General features: G+C 51.3%; 10 protein-coding genes and 1 non-coding gene across 11 annotated transcripts; 5 read left to right on the top strand and 6 right to left on the bottom strand.

The window, feature by feature from the left end:
* Positions 1–1,546: 1,546 nt before the first annotated feature.
* Positions 1,547–2,341, top strand: QC761_208405 (uncharacterized protein; the record flags this gene model as incomplete). Its single annotated transcript, XM_062876578.1, has 1 exon — positions 1,547–2,341. The coding sequence occupies one exon, from the start codon at positions 1,547–1,549 to the stop codon at positions 2,339–2,341; it is 795 nt and encodes a 264-aa protein (XP_062735180.1).
* A 223-nt stretch (positions 2,342–2,564) lies between these two features.
* Positions 2,565–5,579, bottom strand: QC761_208400 (uncharacterized protein). The gene is made up of 3 exons (XM_062876577.1): positions 4,077–5,579; positions 3,343–4,020; positions 2,565–3,288 (listed from the first exon to the last, which is right to left on the bottom strand). Exons 1-3 carry the CDS (start codon positions 4,496–4,498, stop codon positions 2,952–2,954), a joined length of 1,437 nt encoding a protein of 478 aa, XP_062735179.1. The 5' UTR covers positions 4,499–5,579; the 3' UTR covers positions 2,565–2,951.
* A 2,599-nt stretch (positions 5,580–8,178) lies between these two features.
* On the bottom strand, positions 8,179–9,292 carry QC761_0040370 (uncharacterized protein; the record flags this gene model as incomplete). The annotated part of the gene is given in 5 exon segments (XM_062872349.1): positions 8,179–8,511; positions 8,524–8,534; positions 8,588–8,652; positions 8,707–8,800; positions 8,855–9,292. The coding sequence occupies 4 exon segments, from the start codon at positions 9,290–9,292 to the stop codon at positions 8,532–8,534; spliced, it is 600 nt and encodes a 199-aa protein (XP_062735178.1). The 3' UTR covers positions 8,179–8,511; positions 8,524–8,531.
* Positions 9,293–9,657: 365 nt separating this feature from the next.
* Positions 9,658–11,047, bottom strand: QC761_0040360 (uncharacterized protein; the record flags this gene model as incomplete). Its single annotated transcript, XM_062872348.1, has 2 exons — positions 9,865–11,047; positions 9,658–9,812 (listed from the first exon to the last, which is right to left on the bottom strand). Exons 1-2 carry the CDS (start codon positions 10,916–10,918, stop codon positions 9,658–9,660), a joined length of 1,209 nt encoding a protein of 402 aa, XP_062735177.1. The 5' UTR covers positions 10,919–11,047.
* Positions 11,048–11,383: 336 nt separating this feature from the next.
* On the top strand, positions 11,384–14,901 carry QC761_208380 (uncharacterized protein; the record flags this gene model as incomplete). The annotated part of the gene is made up of 5 exons (XM_062876576.1): positions 11,384–12,228; positions 12,432–12,827; positions 12,876–14,261; positions 14,323–14,409; positions 14,468–14,901. Exons 1-5 carry the CDS (start codon positions 11,961–11,963, stop codon positions 14,899–14,901), a joined length of 2,571 nt encoding a protein of 856 aa, XP_062735176.1. The 5' UTR covers positions 11,384–11,960.
* Positions 14,902–16,332: 1,431 nt separating this feature from the next.
* Positions 16,333–16,647, top strand: QC761_208370 (uncharacterized protein; the record flags this gene model as incomplete). The annotated part of the gene is made up of 1 exon (XM_062876575.1): positions 16,333–16,647. One exon carries the CDS (start codon positions 16,333–16,335, stop codon positions 16,645–16,647), a length of 315 nt encoding a protein of 104 aa, XP_062735175.1.
* Positions 16,648–17,033: 386 nt separating this feature from the next.
* QC761_0040330 lies at positions 17,034–17,140 on the bottom strand. Its single transcript has one exon. It is a non-coding gene; the product is annotated as a tRNA-Met (tRNA).
* Positions 17,141–17,711: 571 nt separating this feature from the next.
* On the bottom strand, positions 17,712–20,502 carry QC761_208360 (uncharacterized protein). Its single transcript, XM_062876574.1, has 7 exons — positions 19,508–20,502; positions 19,211–19,445; positions 19,015–19,155; positions 18,886–18,954; positions 18,687–18,827; positions 18,571–18,600; positions 17,712–18,503 (listed from the first exon to the last, which is right to left on the bottom strand). Exons 1-7 carry the CDS (start codon positions 20,408–20,410, stop codon positions 17,902–17,904), a joined length of 2,121 nt encoding a protein of 706 aa, XP_062735174.1. The 5' UTR covers positions 20,411–20,502; the 3' UTR covers positions 17,712–17,901.
* A 1,453-nt stretch (positions 20,503–21,955) lies between these two features.
* Positions 21,956–22,936, top strand: QC761_208330 (uncharacterized protein; the record flags this gene model as incomplete). Its single annotated transcript, XM_062876573.1, has 1 exon — positions 21,956–22,936. The coding sequence occupies one exon, from the start codon at positions 21,956–21,958 to the stop codon at positions 22,934–22,936; it is 981 nt and encodes a 326-aa protein (XP_062735173.1).
* A 1,184-nt stretch (positions 22,937–24,120) lies between these two features.
* On the top strand, positions 24,121–24,678 carry QC761_208322 (uncharacterized protein; the record flags this gene model as incomplete). Its single annotated transcript, XM_062876572.1, has 1 exon — positions 24,121–24,678. One exon carries the CDS (start codon positions 24,121–24,123, stop codon positions 24,676–24,678), a length of 558 nt encoding a protein of 185 aa, XP_062735172.1.
* A 561-nt stretch (positions 24,679–25,239) lies between these two features.
* On the bottom strand, positions 25,240–26,637 carry QC761_208320 (uncharacterized protein; the record flags this gene model as incomplete). Its single annotated transcript, XM_062876571.1, has 2 exons — positions 26,482–26,637; positions 25,240–26,414 (listed from the first exon to the last, which is right to left on the bottom strand). Exons 1-2 carry the CDS (start codon positions 26,531–26,533, stop codon positions 25,240–25,242), a joined length of 1,227 nt encoding a protein of 408 aa, XP_062735171.1. The 5' UTR covers positions 26,534–26,637.
* Between the last annotated feature and the right edge of the window lie 111 nt (positions 26,638–26,748).

The following is a 26,748-nucleotide window of genomic DNA, read 5'->3' as shown; positions in this document are numbered from 1 at the left end:
AGGAATGGCGTCTTCCTTGGAAGCAAGTTTCTGCCTGCTTGGTTGTCATGCTTGGTGGTGAGATTGACGACGATGGAGGCATGGCGGCAGCACCGTGGGCTGAAAAGCCTTGCTTGGTTCAAGGCACCATGTAAAATCCATACGATCTACGACGAACAATCTAGACAAGTGGAACAAGATGTCACTGACACTAGTATGCAGTCAGCAGAATAATGTGTCTCTGTCAGCCATTTCATCTGTCATCTCAATGCAAGTGTTCCGCATAAGATTGCTGCAGGTATAACGATCAAATACTACGTTCGATAAGTGAGAGCATCCCCAGACTCCACATAAACCTCTCGTGCTCAGTGGTTTCGTTGTAATCTGAACCAATAAGAACCTCACAGACCACAAAAACGTCAAAAAAGCTCACCAGTCAACTCACGACCCTCCTAACCCGGAGGGCTTAGACCCCAACCCGGTCTCATACCGGAAGACTGCGAGAGACTGTGGGAGGCCTCACACTGGGGGAAAGCCTCCACCAGGAGGAAGCGGAGGTGATTCTGGCTACGAAAAGCCCCTCAAAGGGGCTTCTTTACTTCGAGGGATCGAACACACAGTCTCTCGGTGGCATCAGAAATCTCGGATTTGGCTCCCTGACTGGCAACCGTGAAAGCTAGTGTAGCCTATAAACAATTAGTCACATATTGAGGCGATAATTCTGTGCTACTTGAGCTCTTTCCTGCTTCTAAAGATCATCACGTCATATGGGACGTCCTGAATACCCAAGAAGGTTTGTCCTTATCGTAAAAGGAGGCTCGTACTGGTGTTACATATTAAATCTCCCAATGGTAATAAGCAGTCAGTGGGCGACCCATGACCTGAATTTCCCAGGCAGGCACTGGTTCAAGTCAGAGGAAGGAGCGGTCCACTCACAATGAGGGAAGGAGCAGTCAACTGTGAAGGAACGAGCAGTCAACCTACTGGGAAGGAAGGAGCAACAGTGCCTTGGACCTATGTGCTGTCACTCCACCCCCAGTCCTTGGCTCTTCTCAATATTCCCTCGTATAACACGCTGTTTCTTCTGGTCCCAGTATTTTTACCCTATGAAGATGGAATTGGAAGACCCAAAATAAACTACCAATACCGAATACGACTTGGCTCAAGCGGCCCATTTACGAAAACCTCCACCACGTCGTCATCACCAGCCCCGTGCCAAGCACCTTACCTTTTACCATACTCCTCAACTATGGCCCCAGCTGGTGCACAAGCATCTTTGAGGATGCTTGAGGAGCTGAACGGAACCATGGGATGCTGCCACGGATTCCTTCAAATTTTATTTGAACCCGTTACTGTTACTTCGTTGAGGAGAGCCAAGGTTAGGGTCGCATTCACACCATGTCTCTCCTTACACTTGGCCCCTGCATGTGTGCATAGCCACACACTTGGAGAAAACAGTGACGGGTTGACTCGTATACAAAAGAACCAATTTCCTTGAGCGCCATGTCAATTTGCATCACCATCATTCACACATCTTCACTTCGATTGACGATCATTCACCTCCAAAATGTATCTCACCAAAGCTCTTCCCCTCGTCGGTGCCATCGCCTTCGCCCTGGCCCAGGACACCACTGAACCCATCACCACAACCGACACTCCAACACCCATCAGGACTCCCCTCCCCAGCAGCGTAGTCGACTCCACCACAGCCATCACCGCCAGCACCTGGGTTCCCTCCGACTTCTCTGACGCCCCCTGGGGCGACGCCTGCATCGACGAAGTCAAATCTATCCTCAACGCCCAACCCACCCCTCCCTACGGCCAGCCCCTGAGAGACTACTTTGAATCCTCCTTCTCCGTCTGGGTCACCGCCAACCTAGCCACATCCTCCCCCGCCGCGGGGCACACCCCCATCAACTCGGCCGACATCGTCACCCTCTGCTCGCAATGGCAGACATCCCGCTGGGTCGGACAGACAGTCCCTGCCTCTGTGACCGCTGATCACGAAGCGTACAAGCTGAACTGGTCCTCGTGGGCTCGACATGCGGGCAGTGCGTTGGAGTCCGCGGTGGAGGAGTGCAAGACTGTCGTTTACAACGGGGTGATGGGGCAGGCGGTTTTGGCTGTGGCTACCAATCAGCGACAGTGCAGTGAGGGGTTGTCGTTGATGCATAGTTTGAAGACTGCGCCTTCGGGGGCGGAGGTTACTAGTCTGGGACTTGGGGCTGTTCAGACTGGTGGTGGTGATGGTGGTGATGATGGTGTTACTAGCACGACGGTTTCTACTGCTGGTGCTGCCAGGGAGACTGGGTATGTCGTTGCTGTTGTGGTTGCTGCTGCTGGGGTTGCTGCTGCTCTCTAAAGGAGGTTGAAACATATGGTAGAATCATTCTACTAGAAGGTGCAATGAGGGGGGGAAGCTGTTCATATATCTGGGCATGTACATGAAAGCCGGCGTTTTGAAAAAAAAATCAATCGGGAGAGACTTGGTTGGAGGTGTACAGAAATCTAAGGTCTTCCTTACTGAATCGGCCTGTCAAAGGGCAGGCATTGTTAGTTATATCTCTTTCAAGATGGAGCTTGTTGTTCATCTGGACCATAGAGAAAGCCATATTTTCCTCCTGGAGATATTATGCACAAAGAGAAAGTCAAGCCGCGCTGCATGGTGATATGTATCGGGTATATTTCTCAAAGATTATAAACTTGGTATCTCCTTCGCTCGCTGAGTATATTCAAAAGAAAGAGGTATCATATTTCGGACAGTTTCCCACCAACAAACCAAGATACATCCCATATTTCACATCATCCTCATCATCATTCCTTCCATCACATCCCTCGCCCATCCCCTATGAAATTACAGGCCCCTCTTCCCATTGAGCCGCCACCTCACCACTATACACCCCCTTGTTGCACGATCCAGTCATGCCAATGTCTATTGAATTTGTCGCACTTGATTTTGATCACAAAAACGCTTAAGCCTTTTCGGTAGGGGCCTCGTTCGACTCCTTGACACTGCCCGCGGCACTGCCACCAACAAGAACGTCGTTGACGTGTCTGCTGAGCTCAACATAATCATACGCGAACTCGCCGAGCTCAGCATCGTCAAGACCGATCTCCTCAACCTCGGGGCTGACACGGAGAGACAGGCCAGGGATGAGGTTCAGGACGAAGCAGATGAGGCAGGTCATGACAAAGGAGTAGGCAAAACCAGCGACAGAATCGGCGAGTTGGTAGCCGAGCTGGATGTAGTTCTGGTTGACCCAGCCACCGTCAATGGCGGTGGCGCCGTCAAGAGCGGCGATGTAGTCACTGGAGGGGGGCGTTAGTTTATGTTGAAAATGAGGAGCGGGGGAAGGGACTTACGCGGCGAAGATACCAGTGAGGAGGTTGCCAACAATACCACCAACACCGTGCTCAGCGAACACATCAAGGGGCTCGTCAATACCGATCAGGAACTTGAGCTTGGTGGCAAAGTTGCAGATGATACCGCCGCAGACACCGAAGATGACAGCCGACCAGGGGGGAACATAACCAGCAGCGGGGGTGATGGCGACGAGACCGGCAATGACGCCAGAGCAGAAACCAACGGTTGACCACTTCTTCTCGAGGCGGTAATCAAGCAAGCACCAGGTGAAGCCACCAACGCAGGCAGAGATCTGAGTGACGAGGCAGGCCATAACAGCGCGGGTATTGGCAGCGAGGGCGGAACCACCGTTGAAGCCGAACCAGCCAACCCAGAGGAAAACTGTGCCGAGAACAACGTGGGTGACGTTGTGGGGGCGGTAAGGGAGGCCGTTGACCTTGTTGTAACCGGTACGCTTTCCGAGCATCAAAGAGTAGGCGAGAGCGGCAGCGCCGGAGCTGATGTGCACGGGGGTACCACCGGCGAAATCGAGACCGCCCATGACAAAGGACCAGCCGTTAGGGTTCCAGGTCCAATAGGCAATCGGGTCGTAGACGATGGTGGCCCAGATAAAGATGAAGACGATGGCCGGGAGCATGCGGCCACGGTCAGCAGCGGCACCGATAGCGAGGGCCGGACTGGAAACCAAGTTAGCAAGATCTGGACCTGGAGGATGACCAGGAAGGATACGAACGTGATAGCTGCGAACATGCCCTGGTAGAGGCAGAACAGGACATCGGGGATCTTGGAGCTGCCAACACTGGGCTGACCGAGGACCTTCATAAGACCAAAGTTGGAAAGATCGCCAATGAAGGGGCTGGCGTCGGTGTTGTGGGTGAAGGTCAGGGAGTAACCCCAGAAGAACCATTGGAATCCCACAACGGCGATGGACATCAAAGACAGCCAAATCAAAGCCAGAGCAGACTTGCGGCGGGCAAGACCACTGTAGAAAAAACCAACACCGGGGACCATGAGCAGCACAAGACCAGCGCAGGTCATGATCCAGGCGAAATCACCGGCCGAATAGGGGGCATTGATGTCTTCCAGGAGGGGGTTGACGCCCTCGTGGGCCATCTCCGTTGGGCCGGCGTACTCGGAAACTTTGTAGGACGACATGGTGAAAGACTTGTCGAGGAGTCGAAGTAGAGAGTCTGTCCCTCTGAGGCCAGGACCGGTGCTCCTGGTCTTTGTTGAAAGGCAGGCTGCAGAGTGAAGAGGAAAGATTCAGTCCTGGATCATGCGGGATGGCTAGGGTAATAAAATACCCTGCGACTCTCGAGTCGTAGGCACCACCCATCCATCACAGCCAAGCCGAGCTGGGGTTCCCGACTCAAAGAAGCCTTGCACGTCCCGCGATAAGACCATCCTCGTCATTATCACCCTCAGAAATGCCTCCATTCCCTTCCTGGAGGACTGCTCTGCTCGCCAAGGTGCTGCATGCTCAATGGATTGGTGGGTCTCACTGATAAGGAGCTGGGCGTTCTCAGCGGTTTGGTGGGGGGTCTGTCTTGTCCTCTGCATCCCTGCCGCTCCCGAGTCCCGTGTTGATCCGGGCGAGCAGTACGCTTCCCGCTGGGTAGGGCCTTGGCATCGTGTCTTTCACCCCCCCAAACCGTCAGGCCGGATCTGTCAAGTGGAGGAGTCGGGACGAAGGTGGAGAGACCGAGGATAAACTAGTATACCTTATCGATCATGATGGCATGAATCCAAGTGGTTGGGCTAGATTCGTCTCTTCGGCTCATGAAAGTGAAGGTGTTTACCGCATCGCGAGGTCGGACACTGGCAGGTTTGCCGGAAAGGTTGATGGAGGGGAAGAAGGAGGTTGCCAAATCGAGTGGGGCTGGGACACACGGGCCAATGATGTCTTCTCACTCCATTATTGTGGGTTTCACAGCGTCAACCTCACCTGATGAAACTCGGTGTGAGCCTGTCGTTTTGCAGCTGATCTTTACCATGATGATTTTTTGGCCTCTCTTGGGAAGGTGTATGAAGCTGAAAGAGAGGCGTCTACAAATTTCCATTTTGATATTGGATTACACACTTTTGGACGCCAGGCAGTCCTTGGGACCCTGTTGATCGTTGGTCGCTTCCCCAGGTTGTGCCTCTCGTTCCCGCCTGCAGTCACTCATGTCACTGCAAGGCATGGATCCGATGCAGGGTTGCATGCAGTGACTGGCTGGCTCTGCGTGTTTCCCTGTATATTCGACCGTGGAGGTGACATTTCTCGCCAACTCGATCGACTGAGTGGCTCGATCGTGTAGGCCAATTTTCGTGTGCATGGACTGGTACCAGACACATATTCTACCGTGAACCTCACCCAAGTCAGCCCAACGGAGAGCGCAGTCCGTGATGTATGTGCCTTCCTGGGGCAACGGGTAAGGGCAGAGGCTAAACTGGACGCCACAAACGCCCGAAACCGCCATTCCGACATCATTTGTACCGGCCTCTAGAACAAATCGAGAATAGAGAATGGATCGATGCGCTGTCTCTACCTCATTTGTTTGTTGTTTTGCAAGAAACCCATTCCAGAGATAAGATGCTAAACTATTGGCCTTTGAACTCATCCCGTAGAGCGGTGTATCTTGACCGTGTTGATATGGATTACAAAAGAATTTTCACACGACTAGAAAGAGAAACAGAAATTAGCCATCTCTTTGCTTATCCTTATCAGCTCCACCAGGAACCAAGCGCTATGATCAACCATGCGTCCACCTTTCTTTGGCTCCCTCGTGGCGCCCCGCAGGCGGATTCTCTCTTGATATTCTGCCCGTCTGGCAGACAAACAAGAAAGAGACAGAACCAAGACCTGCAGCCTTTCAATAGAAGCAGTGCCTGGGAGCCGAGGATCCGTGGCGACAAGTCATTCATGTGTTTTATTCTGGATGAAAACCCAACCGATGCAACCACTCTGAGGTCTGGTTTAGCGAGCAAGATGGGTTGGAGCAAGCAAGCCCGTGATTACACGGGGAAACGGTGTTGTGTGATTGGCCAGTTTCTTATCTCTTGGCAAATGTCCTGCTTCAAAGGCCCGCCTTGGCTGAGAAGATGGTAACCGCCCTATCGGGTTTGGCGCATCTCCTTCCTGAGATAGCATGCCCTGATCTGACAGGTTGCTTTGTGGACTTTGAAGTGCCTGGAGAGATGCGTTTCGAATGCTGGACGACTTTTGGCAACAGGTCCACCAGCAGATGGAAAACTGCGGTAAGACGGGATCACGAACAGCCTGCTTGTGTAACCTGCCAGGGCAATTGTTGCCCCGCTTGGCCAGTGTGTCTCTCAGTTGAGCGGCAACTTCATGAGCAGCACACTCCAGGCTCGATGATGGTCTTCATATGCAAGTTGAATCCTTCTTTTTATAACCACCACCCAGAACAGAATTTCTTATCTTGCCGGATACCCTTCCCTGCTTTGTTCAGTCTCGGCTTTCTCTGGGCAAGAAGAGATCACACTCGAGGCCCCCACAGGGCTGTTCCCAGCAAAGCCTAGCGCCCTCCACTCTGTCCGCCTTGGCAGAAGCTTATTTTCTGGGGCTCCAGACACGACAACTTGAACTGATAGCAATTTTCCCAACCTGATCAGCCATCCACCAGCCATATGGGATCATGTGCTTTGACTCTTCACCTCCGCTGCTGTGCCATTTCCTCCCGTAGCCTTAGCCTTCAACCATAGAGTCGGGACTATTCTTCAGCATGCACCGTGTCAAAATTTAATCTATCGTCCCCCAAGTTGCATACGAAGACGCCCCCAAAGAGGAAGGTGGTTCCAACACTGCGGTTCTCAGGGACCAGGACCTGAGGCTGTCTTGAAAAGGAAAAAGGCTTAAGACAGGCATATTCCCAAATACATATAGATCGTTTCGTTCCTGCGGCCTTGTGTCTCATCGCGCAATGCAATACCTCCTCAGGTTTGAGTTAGAACCAACACAGTGTGAGAGGGTGTGATGATGTGACTTCTTCATATGCCTGCGGTGCCACATCCCACATCTGATGTCTCTCACCCCGGCAAAGATTCAACCCCTCACAACATTATCTTGTCTCATATCCAAGAGACTCTTTTCATCACCAACTCAGATGAGAACCACCGCCCTTTAACTCCGCTCATCCACACCGTACAATAACCAGCCCTAGCTCCCCCGTGCCGATCCCCAGCTCCTGTTCCCGCACTGATAAACCCGAGTAATTCGATGCCGCAGGACATGAAATTCGATACCTCAACAATACCCTCATCATGATCTCCATATTGTATGAAAATCACCCCCTTATTCAAACTACCATCCACCTCCTGAAATACATTCAGAGCGCAGTTTCCTAGCAGCAGTAGCCCACAGCGGCAAACAACATCGTGATCTCTGTCGTCTTTTAGTTGCAGTAGTCTTCCTTGCCAACATCATGCGCATCGCACCATGAATGCAACATCCCCCAAAACATGAGTTTCACCACCTCCAACTCATGAGAACCCTTCTAGAAACCCACCACCCATGCAACACCACCCTCATCACCAGCGGCACCTAACCGCCTACACCCTCACAACAATTAATTGGCACAGCAAGACTACCAGGTAAGTTAGCCCCTTATTACATGGGGAACCATGCCACGAAAGAAAGTCAGTAGGCCTTGCAAATATCTTTAAAGGCCCATCAACTATCTTTAAAAGACTAGTGATTACCATCTGAAGACTATCGACTATTTATCTTGATGCGTAATTTGCCTGCTTTCACAGTGCCAGTTATCCTGTTCAGAACGTGCCACCCGCACCAAACCTTCCCCCAAGCTAACCCCCATGCCCGCCTTACCATACCCCTTATCTCGGACATAATTATACCTACCCTAGCCGCTCCATGCTAGGGTGGAACAACAACGCTTGGTTCCCTGACACGCAGCAATGCTACACCACTACTGTAGGTACCGCACCGTTCAAATCTCCTTGTTATGCAGGGCGACGGAGTCTCATCTCTGCGTCAGACTTGCATCTAAACCAACTCTTAACTGCATTGGTGTGCATCAACACAAATTGGCCCAGCTGAGAAATTTGAATGAAAGAATGTGTTTCCCCTGATTTTTGAAGCTACTGCACCTATAGATTCCACAACTACTGCTTATGTAACAATCACCTCCTTTTCTTTTCAATACCGTAATCCGCAACACACTCCTTACTATTCATGCGTTAGCACAAATCGACATTTGCTCGATACAAAACTTCACTCACCACTTCAACCCACCTCGCCATCCATTTTTCCACAGTAGCCTTTGCCTCGTCGACAAGCCCCAACTCTGTCACAAAATTAGTCAACTGTCGCCGCCATCTCTTCCTCAATATCAACTTACCCAGTAGAAGCTGAACACTCCCTCGAATACCCGACTCAAGAGCCGATGCAATCCAAGCATGTGTATAGCTGGTGTGCTCCCCAATGAAGATCATCTGTTCCTTCTCATCAGTATACGGCCATCAACATGCCTCATACTAGAATCTCACATTGTTGTGTGTCTTGAAATACTCAGGCAAGTAAAGCTGATGTTGCCCAACAGTAGGATCCGCCCAGCTGGCACCCTCAAGGGGGTCCAAAGCTTGACAAACCCGACTGGATCTGCCAGTGTATTGCTTTTGGGCAACACTGCCGTGAATTCCAACCATGGCATCCAGAACATACTGAACATGCTCGTTTTCATTCATCGCCATCCACTTCTCAGTCCATTCTGGATTCGAAATATAGGACCCGAGGAGGGCGCCTGGGCCAGTGCCGTTGATATTGTAGGATGGATAACAGACGGACCCGATGCCGGGGTAATCTGGTCCAGCAATATAGCATGACCCGTAGATCGGCTGGTCGAGGTGTTCCCAAAACCGAGTTTCAAACTCCAGCGCCACCTTGCATGCGGATGTGTATGGAAGATTCGAGATGGCTTCCATCATGATTTCGCTGAGCTCCGAGATCTCCTAGTGCCTCATGGCCGAAAAAGGAACCGCAAAGAGAACGTAGTCATGTGTCGTGCTGTCAATGTCTCCGGTGCCATTGTTTTTGGACTGCAAGGTAACCGTGCGCTGGGCCACAGATGGTTGTACCCGGTCGATCCGCCGATTCATGGTGATTGCGCCTTCAACAAGAGGCCCGAAAGATTGTGGAAGTCGTGATATGCCTGCAAGTGCCCAATATATCAGCGTTGGACTCAGAACCTCTGCAATCACCAGAGTCCGTACCTCCATCGATGGTCTTCCAAGTCGTTGAATTCAAATACAAATCCTCGCAAAGCTGCAACCAGGTCAGCAGGCTAATCAGGCTACAAAGATTTTGACCGGTATACCTTGTCCCAGAACGACGAAGCCCCTTTACCCCAGTATCCGAAATGAGTATTATTGATATTGTTGTTGAGGTACTCAGCTGTGAAGGCAAACTCGCTCCATTGGTTTCCGGCAAGGTCAAAAAGTCCCTTTTCTGCAACGTTGATTAATACAATAGCCACGGAAATGAAAAAGACGAGACATACCGAGCCACTTGCGATGAGCAGTAAACATGTTGTTGGCCATTTCCACACAAAAGTCCTCGCACGGCAAAGCTTTGTTGACCTTGTCAAAGATTTCCTCCACAGACATCCCCAGCTGGCCCACAGCACCTTGGTTGTCGGGTCTCCCTTGTTGCCCATCAACCTCACCCACACGGTTTGATCCACCATCACGAGGAAGTGTACGGCTACCAGCCTCGAGCCAGTCGATAAGGTCAATATGAAGGTCGTCGTCGTTGTCTTTATTGAGCATATTCATCTCCTCTACCAGCTGGAAAACGAGTTGGTGGTCCGACATGTTGTACGTCTGGTTGGCAACAGTAAGCGTCATGGGAACTCGCATGGGACCCATCTCTTGGTAACTGTAATCGAAAGGGCCACCGCTCAGGTACACCGTTTGAACCCGACCACCGAGACGATCCCCACCCTCAATAAGGCTGACACTGGTAAGTCCCTGTTGGGTCAAGCAAAGGTACGCCATCAGACCAGACATGCCAGCGCCGACAATGGCAATGCTTTTCTGCTTGGCTGCAGCTGAATCGATAGCGCTGCATTCGGCATTCTTGAGCACCTCAACACCATCAAACCATGGTCCCCAAACATTGACACCTGTAGAATTGTCCATCAAAATGCTGTTGGGGTCATTGCTGCGGCGGGCAAGGCGGGCATGTCGTCTTCGGGCCATCGTGTGAAGATCCAGGTGTTGCACCTCGCTTCTGCCCAGCAAGACATTTGTGGTGGTGCTCCATGCCGAAATGCATCCGCCGGAAAAGATGTCCTCGGGTAGCGTCCAAACGAGTCGGTCCTGGGAGGCATCTGTGCTGGTCGCGATAAAGTGGTGGGAGTCGTGTGGGGTTAGCTGCTGGCAGGAGCCATAGCTGAAGTCGACAGCACCTTTGACAGGCTGCACGTGTTCGACGTATACATTGCAGAGCCTTGAGTTTAAGGGAACTCGAGTTTCAATTCGTATGGAGGGGCTTGTGATATTCTGGGCTGCTGCGAGAGCCGATGGTGCGAGAACTGCGAGCCACCGCTTCATGGCCGGGCCGAAAGAAAATGTGTGCGCTGTGTACGGGTCTGTTGAGGTAGTGCTGCTTTGTACAAACAAAAGTATGATACTGGTGATGGTGTGTTCCAGGTTCTTTGGGGGGATGTACTCATCCTCTCGAGTGTTGGCATTGTTCCTTCTATGTTGGATGGCTGCTCTTTCATAAAATGCCGCCATTGGCTTGCTGTCCTGACCCGCTCAGGCCAACAAGGCACCTTCATTAATCGGTTGGTCAATGAGGTGGAACGGAAGTCAAGTCACGGGCAGGTGCTGCCTGTCGGTTGGCCCGGGCTCCGACAGCCACAGCTGGGAGCTTTGATAGGTGCAGTCACACAGGTTGCCTACCCATAGGAAGCCAACGGCTCTTCGGGCAAACTGCGGGCAGTGCAAAGCGGGCAGGTCAGATGCTGCACCCAGGACCTCGACGTCGCCGTCATCTGAGCTCACTATTTGCAACTTTGGTGTTTGCTTCCTCTGGATTTGGGGGCTATTGTCGACTTCCCCGGCGGCAGCGTCGCAACAAGTGATTAAAATCTGCTCTCCAGAGGGAATAAAAACAAGCTATTGTGATAGCAGCTATCTCACATTCATTCACTGACACCCGACAAACGCCCAAAACGCCTCAATATACTCACCCCAAGCCCTCAAGATTTGGATGCCCCACAATCCGTCAACACGGGTTTCACATTCCCTTGGATTAGCTTCTTTACGGAGCAACTCGCAAGCCATTAAATTCACCATCTGCCTGTCTGGGTGGATTTGAGCTTGCTGCTTACTGGATATCATCACAGTCACTTAAGCAGGCAACAAAAGAGAACAAGGTCACACTGGCAGAAACGAAATCATCAGTCTAGAGCGCCGTCGAACTTCTTTTTTAGATTTCGTTTGCGTTCTCCCCAAAGCACCGCCGGATCCCACTTCAACGCCTGACATTTGACTTCACCCTTTGTTGGGTACTGGATACCTAGGTAGCCCAGATCCCCACACTCGCGACACTGCGTTTCCACACGCGGGCAGCTCTCAACCATCTGCCATGCCGCCTTTTAAGGAGAGACTGGGAATGAGGATGCAGAAGGTTCAGAGCATTTTCCGGCCATCAAAAAGACGCATCGCAGAAGATGATGCATCAAGCCAACCCCCGAAGCAGCTCCGGACAATGCTAGGACCCACCCAAAAAGCCGTACAGTATCCCCCCTCTCTGTCAGCGCCGTCGACGTCACCAGCGGGCTCTTCGAAAGCAAACGAGCTTCCTAGCATATCTCCCAATGGGGTCAGCAATACTCTCGCCTACCCAACCATGCGTAAGTCAAACCTGCTTTCTCCGCCATGAATATCCCATCAGAACCACTTTGTAATGCACCCCCCTGCAATATCACTGGCATTATCATGAATGTCTTGATTGTTACGTTATCGCAAACATTGTGGTTTGTGCTAAGGGGGCGTTTGGAACGGATCCGGGATTCAAGATATCTTCGACCATTCTGGTTACTGACCGGGTTAACAGCTTTCATCATGTCGGCCGATCCACCAGGATCAAGGAGGGGCAATCCGATCGACCTGGACGCACCTCCATTGCAGTTTTCACGCAACAATTCCTCGAGCCAGTCAGACAGCAGCTCTAGAAGCCTGATATACGACGATGACGACCAGCGTCAAGTCTTGAACGACGAGGCCATAGCCCGCATTCTTCAAGAGGCGGAACACGAATACAAAAACCAGCCAGAGTCGAGCCCCCAGATCTTCTCGCCTGTGACAGAGGAAGAGACGCAGAGCCATCTGGCCGAGTTCAGGGAGAAATATCACAGGTGGAAGTGCTGCCAATGTGGCAAGAGCAATGAGATGACAGCAGACGTCCTTGTTCAGAAGACAAAGTCCATGCTCAAAGCAGGCAAGTCGTTTCGTCACTCAAGACTTTGACGCTTCAAATGCGGTACACTGACGATTCTAGTAGGGATGATCCACTCTTTTACAAAATGCAGATACTGTGGCTGTGAAGGTTGTTCGGCCTGTGGTACTCGAGGTACATCGTTGGCCCGACAGAGGGCCAACGCCGTCCGAGTAACTGATGCCATAGGAGCGTCCTGGTGTTGCCCCGAGGGGCGCGCCTTTATGATTTTCTCTTTACTATGCGGTTACGAGAGACCTACAGCCACGAAGATTTCTACGCCTGCATCGAAAGAACAGCCAAAGCAACAACAAAAGCTACAGCCGCCTCAACAACCCCCACAACAGCAGACAGCTTTTGCAAGGGGCACTGGCTATGCACACGACTCGTACAGTTTCAATCCTTTCAAAGGGCAGCCTCAGCAGTTCCACAATTCCAAGCCAACGCCAGAGTCCGCAGATGCAGTTTCATATTTCTTGACACTTGCAGAAGTGCTTCCATCCGTGGATAAGAAAGAGTTTGAGTCCACACCTGGCCTACGGGTCATGCTCCATACATCTCCCATGATGCGACTGGCTTGCGAGATTTTGCGATCAGCTGCTATTGGCGAGATGGATGCGAGGGCTGGCATTATCAAGGCAGCCCTTCTCTTTGTTCACAGGTTGGCGCGAAACTGGGACGCCGCCTCGTGCATATTCCACGAGCAGATCCACTTCCCACCCTCGCAACAGTTACTAATGGCTTCAATGGCTTCAAAGCCTCCCTCCAGGCAGGCTATATCAAGCAACCAAATTAAACCCGAAACTGCACAATCTGTTTATACGGTAGTGGAGAAACTATCTGTAGTTTGCCGAGTCTTCATGGATGGCTCCAAGAGCTTTGGGTCTGCGGATGACGGTGACGAAGCAATCTGCATTGCGCGACAAGTCTGCGACCTGCAAGACGTTCTTCATTATCTGAAACCCACAACGGAAGACGACAAGGCTCGCCCGGGTCCCTGTGCGTCTGCTTCTACAACGAGCACTGTCGTCACGCGGTCCAAAAACAAGGAACTCGAATCGATGGCAGCAGCGGCTAAGATGACCGACTACCACAAGTTACATGGTGTGATGGAAATCAAGGATGATCTTTTGTTGGCCAACTTTTACACGGGTTTTCAAAACCAAGTAGTGAACTCCAATGGCCAGCGGATGAGAAAGCTGTTTGCGCAGATCTCATCGCTACACGCGGACCTTCCCGACGGCATCTATGTCCGCTACGGCGAGTCACGACCAGACATGCTCAAAGTGCTCATCATCGGGCCTAAGAACACGCCTTATGAGCATGGCATCTTCCTCTTTGACATTCTTTGTGGCTCGGACTTTCCCACGGCGCCACCAAAGGTGCAGTTTCTGACGACAGGCGGTGGCAAGGTCAGATTCAACCCAAACTTGTATGCAAACGGAAAAGGTATGTTTTAGCCACGCGCTTTACAGCCAGTAAGTTGCTAACGTTTTCTGTGATCGATTAGTTTGCCTGTCACTGATCGGGACATGGAATGGACAGGGGTGGGTGCCAAACGTTTCGACAATCCTACAGGTTTTGGTTTCTATACAGTGTATGTAATTCCGCTCAACCTAGACAACCAAGCTCCAACTAACCACTCATTCTACCAGCCATGATCTTTGTCGAGCGGCCATACTATAACGAACCTGGTTATGAAATCGTACCCAACCACGCCGGCAGCGAAGCGTACGATCGCAACATAGAATGCAATACGGTCTATCATGCCATCATGCCTTGGCTCCAGGCTCTGGGCAATTCCCCTTCTACATCCCAATACTCTAATACTGCCAGCCCGGCCGATTGCCAAATCTGGGGTGACGTTGCCCTGAAGCACTTGCAGCTCCAGAAACCAGCAATACTGGCAAAGGTGAGGGAGTGGAGTAGGAAGAGCAGCTCAAAAGTGTCGGGTTCCATGGTGAGCATGCTTGAGAAAGCCCTCAGTGGTTCCCTGGCTGTCCCCGAAGTTCCAGCTGTCGTTAAGCATGCTGGTAATCCAGCTAAGACTGGACAAACTGGTACGGCACCGAATCAACTGGCCAAGTAAGGACGAATCACCAAGAAGGCCCTCTGCAGCGAACAGGGTGTTGGGAAGCCGGAGATTGGTGAGCTTTGCTGGCGGTGTCGCCTGGACAGGCGGAAGCCATTACTCGACTATTTTCGTTTCCTAGTTACCTGCGTCTTTCCCTTTTCTTTTTTTCGAGACATGCCGGAGGGTGAGGGTTGGGTCTTTGGGGGGTTGGATTACTTGGTCTTGCCTTTAGAGAGGAATGATTGCAATGGGAATGGTGGGTCAATGTGCTATCTGCTTTGGGGTCAGGGTGGTGCCAAAGCTAGTAGGTTATGGTTTCCTTGAATCTGATTTTATTTTCGGGTCAGTGTATCGCCAGGGTTTTTCGACCATGATTTTGATGTTTTGTGTAACTTTTTTGTTTGAAAGGGGAAAGGGTGGATTGGTTTTCTTCAGCTAGGTGTCAATGCAGTTCTAGAGACGTGATGGTGCCATGGTTGATGAAAGAATGGCTGTGTCTTTTTGAGTATGATCAGAGATAATTTGCTTATGAAGTTGGTTTTTTTCCTCCGTTGCAATCTTGTCATGTGCATAGGATCTACGGGAAGGGTTTGGTTGTTTTGAGAGAGGAGGCTCGGCGGATAAATACCAGGCCGATGATTATGGTGGTGAGTCGGTTCGCATTTTAGCGCAGGGTTGGAATGCTGGGGCTTGGGGGCCAATGAGTTTACGATTACTCGTAAAGTTAGGCCTTCTCTGGCCTTTTATTATTGTCACGTCGGTACCAAGCTGGTGTTGGGGGTGTTGCATTGGAGGATGGTCCTTGTTTTGGTTGGAGTTTGTTTTGTTTGAAACGCCGAGGGTGTAAGGGCTGGGGAATAAGGTGGTTTAATCTAGCCGCGATGACATGTTTGCTTGTGCATTATTGGGGTGTGGGTTGCTGAGCCACGATGTCAAAGGTTCTGGTAAGACAAGATCTTGGATCGGCAGGCGTTGGTCCGGGGAAATGGGGCGAGGACCCCAGATCTTACTTCTATTAATGGGGGTCGGCTGGCGCAGCCTTATGCAAGGGGTGAGCTAGATACAAGTCTTTGGGTGATGGGAGAGGGGACTGGAATGTCGGGTTCAGCTTGGTGGTGTGTTTTAGGAAGAGGAATTACGGCATCGGAATTCCACCGTTGACCGAGGAGATGGTGGATTGGCCGGTAGGATGATTTAGTATGGGAGGCGATTACAGGAAGGGGAGTAAGAACGGGGAGAAGAAGCCGAGGGGAGGGGAGTGATGAAGTTGAGAGCAGGTTGAACGTCAGGAGGAATGAGGTTCTATAAAGGATCAGGTTGGCCTCGAGTATCTGAGTCTTTTCTTTCCTCATCCTCACCCTCAGCAGCCACATCATCATCACACTACTACACTTCTCTATCACCAAAGACAAGAACAATCACTTTCCATACCAAACATCCACCACAATGAAGCTCTCCACCCTCATCCTCGCCCCCCTTTCCCTCGCTTCTGCCTGGAAACTCGAGCTCTTTGCTTCCGACGGCCGCAAGATGACCGCCTCTGGCCGTGATCCCAACTCGGGCTGCAAGAATATTGCTTTTACCCCTGTCCTGAACGTCAACAGGGCAAGGTTCAACAAGGATACTTCGTTGCTCCCTGATCCCAACACCTTTGAGCTGTTTGTCAACAAGAACTGCGATGGGTTGAGCTATCGCAATGGGAACGGAGACCACCGGTTGACTCCGGCGAGGAAGATTAGGAGCTATCGTGTTAAGAGGTAGATGGGGTGGAGTAGACTTGGAAATGGAGAAAAGGGAAAGGGGGAAGGAAATAGGGGTATGGAAGGTTAGGGTTGGATAAGGGAAGGTTTCCGGGATGGGGTGGAGCATTGAGCTTGTTTCTTTCTTCATTGTCGTTCTTTTAGGAGGTGATGTTGCACTGTTTTAGATTCTGACTTTCGTTATGCAAATGAAGTGTATTTTTCCAGTTGCCTTTGCTCCTTAGGTGTTCTGTGACTCCTTGCTTGCTTGCGGACTATGTCGGGTCACATAGAGAGTTTCCAAAGTGTAGACCATGCACAGCAAAGAAATAAAAATTACTCTTAACCTTTTAGGGTGTAGCAGGCAAACAAAACACCTTTGCTGTGGCAAGTGGCAGCAAAAGTAAGTGGGAACTGTGAGGCTCGAACTCACGACCTCAGGATAACTCTGGTGTTAGACATCCAGATCATACATTTGTATGAGACCTGCGCTCTTCCAACTGAGCCAAGCTCCCTGTCATGTGACTGCGATGTTGCAGGCAAAAATGACACTTATAATAAATTGAGCAGGGCTCTCAAATGCAATTCAGGGGCAAAAGGGACGAAAGTAAGTAATATACTTTGACAAAGGCGGGAGTCGGATTCATTATCATAGTGTATAAAAACAACCTGTTAGGACACTTGGAGGCAGGGTCCCGGCACGGCACTGGCAAGCAGGCATATATATAGCTCTCCTTTCGCACTAGATCTTCCACCAGAATTTATCATCATTGCACCCATTTTTCTGGACACCCACAGTGACCGCACCTATCACAACCCCTTAATATTTTACTTATATTATATGAAAATTATTACTTTTTCAATCATTCAACCTTGTTCTTTTAGTAATCTAAGCTTTTTGTGTCTCTTATCCAAGCTTCCTAGTATTTTACCCTACGCTTTTCATCAACTTGATCCAAACCCTTCTTACCTTCAATCTGAGCTTTAAAACTAAGGTACTCTATTTTGACACAGGTTTCAGAACATCGCCAGACCACTTCTTAATCCATCAAGATGATTCACTTCACTGCGATAGAACAGCCAACTTCACATACTCCTTGAATTGACCTAGCTTACTGAGAGTGTTTCGTTACATCATAAATAGAAATATGAATATGAAAGCTGCGAAAATGGTTCGAGTAAAGTTACCTACCGTCTGTAGCGCAGCAGAAACCAAGCCGACCGTTCATTCATTCATGACAAGAAAATCCCAAAACCGGCGCTGGTATTTCCCAGCTCAATCGCGCGAAGTATCCGAGTCAGATTCTAGAACCTTGTCGTCATCCTCGGAGCTGAGAGTGCCGATGCTCTGTTCCGACTCGCTGTCATTGTCATCATCAGAGACAAGTATGTTTCTGCGAACCTTCTTCTTTGACTCTCTGGGCGGGGATGTGTGAACGACAGTCCCGATTGGTCTAAGCGGGGGACCATGAACTCGTCCCCCCATTCCTGAAGGCACAGCCGGGCCACTACGTGGCCAGGCTATGCCGGCGGGAGGTGGCGGCGGTGGAGGCGGCCCACCGCCACCAGGAAGAGCAGTATCTCCCCTGAGCTTGACAATCATATCAAGGCTGATGGGTCGATGTAGCGACCTGTACCATGCCGCAGAGACATCAAGGAGGTTCTTGATGGCATAACCGTTCGTTGGATGAGCTGCCAACTGCTCAAGTTCACTTGAGGTCAGTTTCCCAACGTCGTTAGGGAGCTGGTCATTGAAGAGTTCCCAGAGACGCTTTCGCTCGAAGAAACTGGGATAGCGAAGGTCGATATGAAGCTGCGCACGGGAGGCTATGGCGGGGGATACAAATTGCTTGTCTGGCGATGTTACAATGACAATACCTACAAAATTGAAATCGTCATGTTAGATCTGACGAGCTTCCAAGCCTGGGGTGCTGGGTAAACTTACCATTAAAATTTTCGAGCTCTTTGACGAAGGCTTGAAGTTCCGGTCAAATCCATCAGTTTTTCGATTTTCCATGAGAAGCGCGTTGGGTAATGCGATGGGAGACGAAGGCTGCTTACCATTTGCATCAAACTGAGTTCGCCAAGGGCCCAATGATGGCTTCTCAACTAAGATACAGCCATCCCAATCTCTTGCCTCCTCAAATGTATCTCTCATGATGTCCCAGTGTTTCAAGAGTGGCTGCCCAGTAAACGCCGCCACTAGCCCCGGAGGTCTGGTTAGATCGATTGAAGAGAACTCAGCTCTGGGGGTACATACCAGATTCAGCCAGCAGAGTCTTGCCTGACCCGCTAGGTCCGGAAATCGAGATTACGAGGGCCCGGTTGCCTTCATTTTGCCCCTCGTGTTAGCCGCAAATCAAGGACTTATGAGGTGATTGTGGCTTACGACCATCCTGATTCTGGGCCGTCAGCTTCTGGTTCTCAACCAGAGTTTTGAGAATGGCCTTCTTGGTATCGTCGAATATAACCTTCTCCATCGCATTCCGGTCGCGTTCAATCGGCTTGAGCGCATCGAGCTCGAAGTCGGCTAGGGATGTTAGAAACCTCATGGCGGTGAACGGTTAGGAGCTGGTTCAACGTACCACAGGTTCTCTTGGAAAGAGAAAAGCCTGAAACATAAGGAGACATGATCAGAAAGTTGTCAGCAGACTTCATCACCACGCGTCTGCTGTGGTCCATCTCTTCAGGTGTTGCTCTGCGGAACTCTTTGGCTCCCATGCGAGTCCCGGTATTGTACCCAGGAAGAAGTTCATGGGCGGAGCGGTAGGGGACCCGCTTCCGCAGCAGGAAAAAGTCAACAACAACCTTTTCCTTCTCCTGCATTGTAAAAGCATAATTAGCAAAAGAGAAGAGTTGTGCCAGCATAACAATTGACGTACCAGTTTGTGGTCTGATCCCTTCCAAACCCACGGGCTAGCGACTGCATCGTCACGGCAAGCCTCCGGGTCATACTCCATGTACCTCGGGACCTGGAAGTCCAATGCCTTCCTTCCACGCTGAATCAGCCTATCACACAACCCCTTATTGCATTCCAGGTCGATATACGGTATGATTGGTATCTGAAGTCGGTCAATCTCGCCATCGAACCTCTCGATACCGACGTCCCAAAAGTATCGTCGGAAAGAGTAACCGCTGAACATGATTGTTTCGCATTTGATCTCTACCTTGTCCTTGGTAAGAGTGATCTTGTTGACCTTGTAGGCACGGGGGACTTCATCGGCAAGCTGGGTGCCGAAGATGCTCCCTTCTGGGTAGAGAGTCCACAAGAGTTCGAAAGTGATCTTCTCCTCCCTGTTGAGAGTCTCAATCTCTTCGAACTTGTCCTTGAAGATTTCCTGGATGATGCCGCTAAGCAAAGAGCAATGGGCGCGGGTCTCGTCGTCTTTGGACATCTTTGCAAGCTCGGCAACGTGATGGCGCACAAAGAAGAGGGCGCGATGCGGGGCGAGGGATTCAACCATGACACTGTCATCACGGTATACCAACCCATATCGCTCAAGAAGGCCTTTCAAGGCTTTCTTAAGCTGTGGGCTTTGCAGACGGACTTTGTGGATGTAGAGGTTGTCGCCCTGGTGACGCTTGTAAACCTGAACTGCGGCATCTTGCCACACCTTCTTCGGTTTGAACACGCGAGACAGAAAGGAGGGGGAACGAGCATTGTGTTCAACGTAGTCGGAGGAATCCGAATAAAAATCAGAAGTGTCGGGCTCGTAATGGAAGACTTGGACTCTGTTCGAGCCGTCAGCCTTCGATCGGCCACGAGAAGGTGCACACCTGGCCATCGTGATGGTTTCCCGGGCTTGTGTTTCTGGATGACCGAACCCAGGTGGAATCAGGTGCTTTTACAAGTCAACAGTGAGGGGTAGCTACCAACTTTATGTGCGGTCAGAATTCACGCAATGGAGTAACCTGAGCTCTTTCTGCCTGGTCTTGTCCCTCTCAGAGCCGCAGTTGGCCAATATCGCGGCGTCCAACCTGCATAAGCCCGCTTCGTGTGCAGCATTAGCATGGACTGGATTGGCCACATCGGGAGATCATTCTTGTCATTGACTCACCGTCTTCTCATTTCTGCTGCATGAAGCAGGCATATGTGACACCACAACATCAAGGCTTGGAGTTCGTCGGTCACAAGTCAAGGGTAAAGTACTTCTGACATGGGATCTCCATCTAAAAGAATTGTGTCTCGTCCCTATGAAGAGACACCGACATTGATGTCGTCAGAAAGTTTACACCGTAATCTTCAATCATTGACGCGCGGTAGAACCAAACAGGAACCAAAACACCTCTAGCTTCCCGGTTCTCAAGCAGGCGCAACCACAGATGACGAGGTGCCCGCATTGGAATGTCCTGGGGAACCCGTACCTCCATCAATGCTAGTATCCGAGTCAAAGCTGACATCAACCCCTTCCTCCCGCGGTAGCAGGTTATGGTAAGCAAAAGCCGGAATGGCAAGAACAAACGCTTCCGTGAGATCGCGTGCAATTCCGAGCCCTTATAAAAGTCAGTATAAAAAGTGAATCTGAACATTCAACGCGAACACACCTGCCAACAACTGCTTTGAGCTTTTTAACCCCACCGACACGGATGGCACTGACGATGATAGTCATGATTCCCAGAGGACCCATGGCAAGAAGGAAATTATCAGCCCACCCCAGACTCAGGCTGAGGAGCTGTTTTGTGACCTGCTCGCCAAAGAGGGTACGCAGGGGTGTGAGATCACTGAAGAGGTTGTTTGAGAACTCATCGCCGGCAAAATCGTCCGCAGGTGTGGTGAAGTTCATGATGACTCCGATCAGGTACCAAAAAACATCAAGGTTTGCATATTGGTCTCAGGAAGGGTTAATGGTTACTAGTGGGACGGATTTGGTAAATTGGTGAGCTCCAGGTCGCATCGTACAGGCCCAATCTCTGATCAGGCTTGTGTAATGGTCTGCAGGCAGAATAGATAGATACCTACCTGAGCTATGTTGAGCCGGTGGCTTGCAGGTTGCCAAGCCACACAGGGCAATACGCAAATGTGTTTATTCCCTTACATAGGTAGTCTGCAAAAAACTGTGATCAACATGGGAGCAATGCGCTGTTATAGGCGTCATTATATCCTGGTAAGAACTCTATGTGATTATGCAGAACACAATGCAGTGCACGTGCATAAGTGGCATATTGATATGCACAACCTCAACTGAAAGTCATTAATCCTTCAAACAACCAGCAATTCCATTCGCCAGAACCTCGAGGGCATGATTGGTGAAAGGACCGCAATGCCCCGGCAGGCACAAACACTGTCGGGTCAAAAGGTCCCGTGGCCCGCTGCTTAACACGGAATCAGGATGCTGAGATCTCTAAGTCTTGCAGTACTTGCTAGAAAAATGGTTTCTCTGAGCGGCTGGTCCTTCACGGCATTTCCGCCATTCCCCGCCACCTTCCTTCCCAACTATGCTGTTTGGAATGCCACCAATGAATCCAAAAACCTAACCTATCAGATTGGCGTGTCCTGGCCTTTTGAATGGCAGTCGCGGGATGTCACCAACAAGACTGCTCTCACCATGTACGTCACCGACGGGAATGCCCATGGCCTCACTGCAGCTGAGAACTTCAAGCGGCGCAAAGGAGTCGATTCAGCCCAGCCAGACAGCATCGTCGTGACCATTGGTTACCCGCTCAGCAACCACGTCTACGATCTCACCCGGCGTTTTGTCGACCTGCGTCCGCCACTACCTGACGACCCCGCGAGCGATCCGCCGTTGTCGGGTGCTGACGATTTCATCGCCTTCATCAACGGGACCCTCCGGCCGTGGGTGCAGCACACCATCTTCCCATCTGTCACATTTACACGCGACGCTCTCTACGGTCATTCCTTTGGCGGCATATTTGTCGTGTATGCACTGATTGCCTACCCGGGCTTGTTCGACACGTATATTGCCGCGACGCCGACGATGAGCTGGAACAATGGATTGTTGCTCGACGAAGTCACACGGCGCTGGGGAACAGGATGTGTCCAACAACCGGTGCTGTTGCCATGCGCGAACGAAACCGAGGCCATAGAAAAGAAGCCAGCTGTGTTTATCACCTATGGGTCGGCCGAACAGTTCCCCCCACGGCGGCGCACTGAGACGGAGGAAGCATTCCAGGGGAGGAAGACCCTCTGGCAATCGTTCAAGCAGACAGAGGTGACGCAGGAGTTGTTTTACCGCATTCAGGCCAGCCGAAGAGTGAGGGATGTGACCCTCAAGGAGTATATAGGCCAGGATCACGCAGGGGTGGCCTCGAGTACGATTGGGGACGGCATCGGATATTTTGTGGACTGGTGACCAAGGGATGCAGCTGGCTGCGTTGGGCAACTGGGTGGCAACACGATCGCCTTGCCGCTATTCTCGACGTCCAGTCCTCCGATAGTAGGCTTCCCATGATCATGAAAATGTTTCAAGTATGTCCATACCTAAAACAATAGGGCGTTACTTTGTGCGTCACAATATCAGATATACAGCCAAACCGCCCTTCAACTCATCATGATTCTGTTTCAATGGATCTCTGAGCTCATCGTCTCTATCCACCAGCCCCCGAGCCCCGCCTTCGTCAAGCTGTATCACTTGAAGTTCGACGACGTTCTGGAACCTGTGTCAAGATACTTCAGCTACGATCATGAAAAGTACCTCTGCGGCAGTTTAGTGGACCAGCAAAGTGTCTCGAGGCGTGGCCCAGATGTGGCATGTGAGAACCGTCCTGTTCCTTTCTGGATACCTATAAATTGCAGGAAGAGCCCAACATTCGTCAGGAAACTCTTACCACCCAACTACCTTACTCACGCCCTACCATCATCACACCCCTGGCCACCTCGCACAGCCCATCATCCTCCATTTATCTGCTCTCCACTTTGCAATCAGCATGTCTGGATATCTCGGTCAAGGGAGTTCGAGTCGCTACGATGACGAAGACTTCACGCGTGCGGAACTAAGTAACAGTTATGACGACGACTATAACCCTTAGCTACGGATCAGGCTCTTTCAGCACCGAACGTTACAACGAGCATCCTTATCTCACCCCGGGGAACAGCTCCAGGCGACAGAGACACTATGCTACGCCTGTCAGATTAACACAGCGAGTCCAGCAGATGTCCCCGCAAAGCTATGGCACCTCATTATCAAAGCCACAGCCGGCCTTGCAGGCGCCCGAGAGGATTGGGGATACCTCATCAGTACAACCAGTCCAGGAGGCGCCCAAGCAAACCTGGGAGACTTTCACAATGGGAGCGCCGATGATGACAGGAGGAAGAACTGAATGCCCCGTCCACTCAACTGTGGAACAAATATGCCACATATTACAAATTCAACACGGCGAATGACCAAACTTAGGACGTGGACTCTACAGGACAGAGGATACCGCCAAAGAGGGAACATATTGGATATAAGAAAGACAAATATCGCGCGAACACAACCTCACATATGACCGACTGGGCTCTCCCCTGGCCCACTCTACCGTCGGGATCGGCATTGTTATGGAGATCGCCACAGAACTGTCCCCTCCCAGCCGGAGTGGTATTACAGTGAAGACCCTTCTTCTGACAAGGGCAAGGGCAAAGCCAGAGCCGACACTCAGCCAGCGGGGGGTTCCTCCTCTGGCTCTCGATCACATGGAAAAAAGACCGCGGATTCGATGTACGGCACAACACCTGTGTCCACCGATGTCCGCGATCACTCTCGAGGCTGGGGCTGGTCGGTACCTCCGTCACACCGACCTCTCCAATATCGCCACAAGGGCCACGCACAGCCTGCATCGACCGAGAAGCAAACCAAGCTCAACCCCTACACTGACGCTAATGGAACGACCTGGTAACCTGCCCCTGATGGGACCGTCTATGATTCTGGTGGGAACCGGTACTACATCGCTGATGGGAACTTCTACCCGTGCAATCTGTCGCAACCTGCCGGTGGGAACAACATCGACTTGCAGCAGGCGCCAAATCATGGGCCTGGGGACTGGGACCAAAGCGTTGCAGGCTCCCAGCAGTATCGGTATTGGACCCGCGGATATGCTCAGTGATGGACTGAGGTGAACTTTGGGGTCCAAATAACATCGAGGCGGAAGTGAGTCCATGGCTACTACCATTGGCTTAGCAGTTCCATCTCTCAAGCTTCACCGTGGTCAAGCTGGCTTACCATGACGGGATCGCCTTTCTATTTTGGGTTTTGTTTTGGGTATATGGTTCTGGTGGCACCTATCAGATTTCTGCTTTCCTTACTTGATGTTTGGCTTTGTTGACCAAGGTCTGCCTTTTGCTTTCTTCTCTTTCCCCATTATCCAGACACAAAGGTTACAGAAGGGAAAACCAACGACAAACAACAAACTAACAAAACAAAAGAAAGATGTTCGATTCTGTTTTGTTGAGCGAGTATGAAGAATGACGAGAACCATTTGTTATAGGTCTTTTTGGCTAATCGTTAACATCAACTTGCTGGACAAGTGTACAACACACAGGCATCATCTTTCGCTAGGTAGCTTCATAACTTCATAGTGCAGGACGTTTGTTATCTCGATGCGGATGACCATATTCCGGCAACTCGTGTATCTCAACCCTATCACTACCCCCAGAAACAAGCACCACTCTCCTACAGACCTACTTCCCACCCCCCAGAACACCCCCCAATACTGGACTCAAAATCCCTCCCACCCCCTTTCCAACCTCCCCAACTGTCTCCCCCAACCCACCAACCAAACCCCCAACCACACCTCCCAAGTCTCCTCTCCCCAAAGCACCAGTAGTATTCCCAACCGTATTTCCCAATCCCCTCGTAACACCCCCAACCGTATCCCCCACCCCCCTCGTAACCCCCCCAACAGCACCCCCAACCCCTTTCGTCAACCCACCAACAGGTCCCCCGATCGCATTCCCTAGCCCGTCCGTAGTCTGATTGACAGTATCCCCCAACCCTCTCGTAACTCCCCCGACAGCACCACCAAGGTTCTTGGTAGTGTTCCCGACAGTATTCCCGACACCGCCTGCAACTCCCCCGACAGTGCCATAGAGATCACCCCGACCGAGCGAGTTGGTAGTGCGGTTCAGGGTGTCAAGTGCATCAGTGGTCAGGCCAGACGCTGTCTGCCCAACTCCTTGCGTGACTCCCCCGACAGTTCTCCCCACGCCTTGACCCACGCCGCCGACGGTTCTCCCTACACCCTGAGCCACACCTCCAACGGTGTTGGAGAGCTGTTTGGTGAAGTTTGAGGTTGGGATGTGAGCTTCAGGGGCGTACTTCTTCTTTCGGGGCGTGGGATTCTGGGTTTGAGTAACGGCAGGAGGTTGAGGAGAGGCCTTGACTGGAGCAGCAGAAACAGCAGGCTTTGTCTTGGTCTGGGAAGTCGCAGTCTTTGGCATGACTGGGGAGGCGGCTGGGACTCGCGCAGCAGTGGGAGCAGGCCGGGCAGGGACAGGAGATCGAACAGCGGCAGTGGTCTTGACCTGTCCGATGGGCACCGACTTATTGACGCTGGACGGGCTGGACACCCCAAGAGCCTTCTTCGTATGAGCTGTCATGGTGACTGGTCTGAAGTTAGGCTTTGGGGAGGACTGTGTTGCCGGCGTGGATGCGACAGCCGGTGCCAGCTTCTTAGCTGCGGACCTCGCCTGGGCTGGGCTTTTGCTGGTGGCATAAGAGGTCACATCTTTAGGCTTGGTTGACGATTTTGCGGTAGGCTTGGTGGACGATGTTGTGGTAGGCTTTGAAGACGACGATGTCGTTGTCTTGACAGCCTTGGAGACAGACGCAGCCGGTACCTTCTTCGACGTCGATGCTGATGTGAGATGAACGAATAAGTTTCCCCTTTCAGCAAATGTGGATCCAGTTCAGGGGCCACTTACACGCCACCGCAACCGGCTGTTGCTTAACCTTGGCTTGGGTAGTGCTCGGCATTGTGCCTTGATGGATGATTGTCAATTTCCCTGTCGATATTAAGTCTGATAAACTATCCAAAGAATGAAATATGGCTGAGACAAACGTTGAAATACTCAAGCAAGAGACGAGCGAGTGTTGGGATGACGCCCATGCATTGACAGAAATCCAGATTCCCTCGTACGACCCGTGACGTCAAGCCACAGTTCTCCGCACCGTTTCTCCGATGTGTCGCG

This window comes from Podospora bellae-mahoneyi, chromosome 2, assembly GCF_035222275.1.
Source record: "Podospora bellae-mahoneyi strain CBS 112042 chromosome 2, whole genome shotgun sequence".
Lineage (NCBI taxonomy): Eukaryota > Fungi > Ascomycota > Sordariomycetes > Sordariales > Podosporaceae > Podospora > Podospora bellae-mahoneyi.
The sequence above is the reverse complement of the archived record's forward strand: the minus strand, read 5'-3'. Positions and strand labels throughout refer to the sequence as shown.